The sequence below is a fragment of the Sycon ciliatum genome, chromosome 2 (genome assembly GCF_964019385.1).
Source record: "Sycon ciliatum chromosome 2, ocSycCili1.1, whole genome shotgun sequence".
Lineage (NCBI taxonomy): Eukaryota > Metazoa > Porifera > Calcarea > Leucosolenida > Sycettidae > Sycon > Sycon ciliatum.
Window position 1 is genome coordinate 34,580,120 of NC_088644.1, and position 3,199 is coordinate 34,583,318.

Sequence of the window (3,199 nt, forward strand, 5' to 3'; positions counted from 1 at the left end):
CATTCCCCCAAACCCGCCCCTCCATCTGGTATGCGTGAACTTTCATTCCTAGCGGCGAGCAGTTGGAACGTGCTTCTAGCTCACTGTCATAAAACTATGTCTCTGTTGTAATTTGTAAACAGATCTACATTGTTCTTAAGATTCACAGACAGTGAACACGTTCACACTCGTCCCCACTCACCACACCAATGTGCACATATTTAATATTTTATTGTTAGTATGGTCTTTTTCTATTACCCTTATCATGATTCTTGGGTCATCATCACCTTCCCTCATGTACTTCTAATATCACTCCTTTCCCACTTCTTGGAAAAGCGCCTCCCAAACCATTCAATCCACTTTGCAGACATACTTGAGTAGACAAAATCCGTGTCATGACTGACATCCGAGGCATCATCTTTCATAAAAAGCAACTACAACATCATTTTGCTGCAATAAAAAAATAATTGTTTTACAGGCACGATTAACACGCCCCTACCTACAAAGGACTATCTTCAAGTCGAAAGTTATTTTAAGGTTAACTAATATTTTTGGCAATGTTGTCCGCGTAAATGGGTGTTTCCTTCACTAAAGTTGCATCCCTTCCGCTCGCGCTCAATACTCTCTTTGTCTGCTGGACGCTTTTGGTGGGCACAAGATATTCCACAGCATTCAGGTGCTCGGTCTTTGTCGGGAAAACGTAAACAACGGGCTGAGGTGGGACTATAAAACGAGCGAATAGAAATCGTGTGCCACATATTTTAAAAACGAGTCGACCTTCTCTGGTCGAATATTTTCCTTCCAAACGCCACCGAAAACCAAGGCATCGAGGATGGAAAACTCGTCCTCCCTTGCCCAGCTCTATGAGGACCATTCAGCTTTGCAGTATGGCTATGGAAAGTCCTTGATAATCAGCCATCTTGGTCCTGGTGAGGGTGAGCAAATCCTAGATCTAGGATGTGGCACTGGCCGTCTTTCAAAGGATATCGCTGATATCATTGCACACGACGGCGAGGTACTGGGAGTGGACCCAAACACAGAGAGAATAGAAGTCGCCAAAGTGCATTATGAACGCCATTTGTCCAACGGAGCAAAGGTGAAGTTCATGACTGGTCTTGTTCATGATGCTGTGCCACATGGACCGTTTGATGCTGTCTTCTCCAACTTTGCACTTCACTGGGTACCGGACGATGATATGAATGCAACGATGAGCAGCATAGAGCGATGTTTGAAGCCTGGTGGCCGTCTTTGTGCTAACATCACACTATCGACTGGTCCCTATGCCAATGATCTTTCACTGAAGACGACAGGATTGTGTGAGGAGATGGTAACTGGAATGAATTTCCGATCTCTCGACTTCTGGAGAAATCATTGCAGAACGATGGGTCTGGAAGTACAATTCGCACATCAGGATGATGACATGGTCGTACGTTTCAAGACTGTTCGGGAATACTTCGAGTTCGTGAAGGCGTACACAGAAGGAGGTGTGGATTACGGAAAGCTGAGTTCTGAACAACTGACTGCCTTTATGACAAGTCATGATATGGGTAGTCTGGACTCGGAGCTTGTCAATCGTTCTGCAATGCTGACCGTGGTGGCGTCAAAGCCAGACAGTGCGTTGTTTTGAGAACGCTCTGCTTTTTAACCGGCATAAGTACTATTTTAAGTAGCCAAGTCTAATAATTTCCTTCATCCAATCATTTTCGTTAAGCACATTTATCGTGAAGCATATTAAAAACTAAGATGGTGAGCCAAGGAATAACGTTTTCCTTGTTTCAATTTAATATAATTATTATATTAAATTGAAACGAGGAAAACGGTGGGGCACAAGTTACGCGTTAGAATCCAGAAGTCCAGAAGATGGAATGTCTCGGTACTCCTTGTCAGTCTGGTGCTACCTTGTGCACGTTGGACTGTTCAAAACCCGGTTTAGTTGGTGGACTCAAACGCATAACTTGTGCGCACCGTTTTCCTTGTTTCAATCCATAGTAAAAAAACACGCTTTTCACAATAGCATGATAACAATAAAATCTCGATATGCATTTCTTTTTTATCTTATACAATACTTGTAAATAGTGTGTTCGAGACGCCCCGTCACATACACTGCTTTTCTATTTTCACTTTCATCACTTAGCAATGCTCTTATGAGCGGCACTTGGAGTTGTGGTAGCTGGACAGCGTGCTACATACATGTAACTTCCCTTTCATATTTTAATTAATTAAACACAAATAAGGAAGGATGTAAACTGTATTGCTGTGTCCCTGAGTTGCGCGTACATCCGATCATCGGATATACATGTTGTTTTAGTTGTTGTTGTTGTATTTTTTATTTCAATTTGCTCAGGGAACAGGAAATATGTCACTTCTCTGCGGTTGACGTCACAGTATAAGCATTAGCAGAGAAGTAGTGTTCTCTGTCCACCCGTGAACGGGTACGAGGGAGCACGGTGTGGGATAAAAGGAGGTGACGAGTGCAGGGTCGGCCTCTTTTGTCTTTGTGCGGAGAGTTGAGTGAGAGTGCCCACCCACCCACCCCAGTAATCATCATGTAATTTCATACATCATCGCTTTGATTATTCTAGTGATTTGATTATTCTAGAGTGTGCGGATGCATAATGGTCGGGCGTGGTTTTCTGGTTGTACGTAGCTGGAGTTTTTGGTTAGACTAGGCAATGGTTCTGTATAGTCATGACCGCGGAATTGTGTGCAAAGACAATAAGTTGGGGTGCTGTGCTGTGGTAGCCCCCACTGGCAGTGTTCACGTGTTCAATAGTGGTGTACACGTATGAGTGAGTGTGCGGATGTGTGCGCAACGAGTGAGTGCAGGGTGGACAGAGAAAATGCCTTCTCACCGGAGGGACGATTCTCCGATTCCTACCAAAAACGAGAAATCTGCGATATGAACATGCATTTTTGTTGCTGTCCACAGATTTGAGTATTATGCTCCCTAGCGTCAGCAATGTCGTTAGGTTGAGCACTCTTACCTTAGCGCGAACCCTTGCCGCTCGCCTTGTGCAACGCTCACTGCTCTAGGAGCATTTCGAGCACTCTTGGCGGTGTTTGCAGCTCTTTATAAAAATGCTTTGCTTCACGGAAACGTATTTCATTGCGAAGAGCTGCGCTTCGGTCCTCTGAGCTGTGCTGAGGAGCTCTGCATTCAAAACACCCTAATAATTATGGCAAATGTTATCACATACTGTATGAAGGCGATGCTTTTTTT

General features: G+C 44.1%; 1 protein-coding gene across 1 annotated transcript; it reads left to right on the forward strand.

Moving 5' to 3' along the window:
• Nucleotides 1–811: 811 nt before the first annotated feature.
• Nucleotides 812–1,606, forward strand: LOC135810533 (uncharacterized). The gene has a single exon (XM_065324026.1). The coding sequence runs from the start codon at nt 812–814 to the stop codon at nt 1,604–1,606; it is 795 nt and encodes a 264-aa protein (XP_065180098.1).
• The last annotated feature ends 1,593 nt before the right edge of the window (nt 1,607–3,199 follow it).

What these genes read in the sequence shown, in the direction of transcription:
- LOC135810533 (XM_065324026.1), top strand. Translation starts at nt 812, where the DNA reads ATGGAAAACTCGTCCTCCCTTGCCCAGCTCTATGAGGACCATTCAGCT.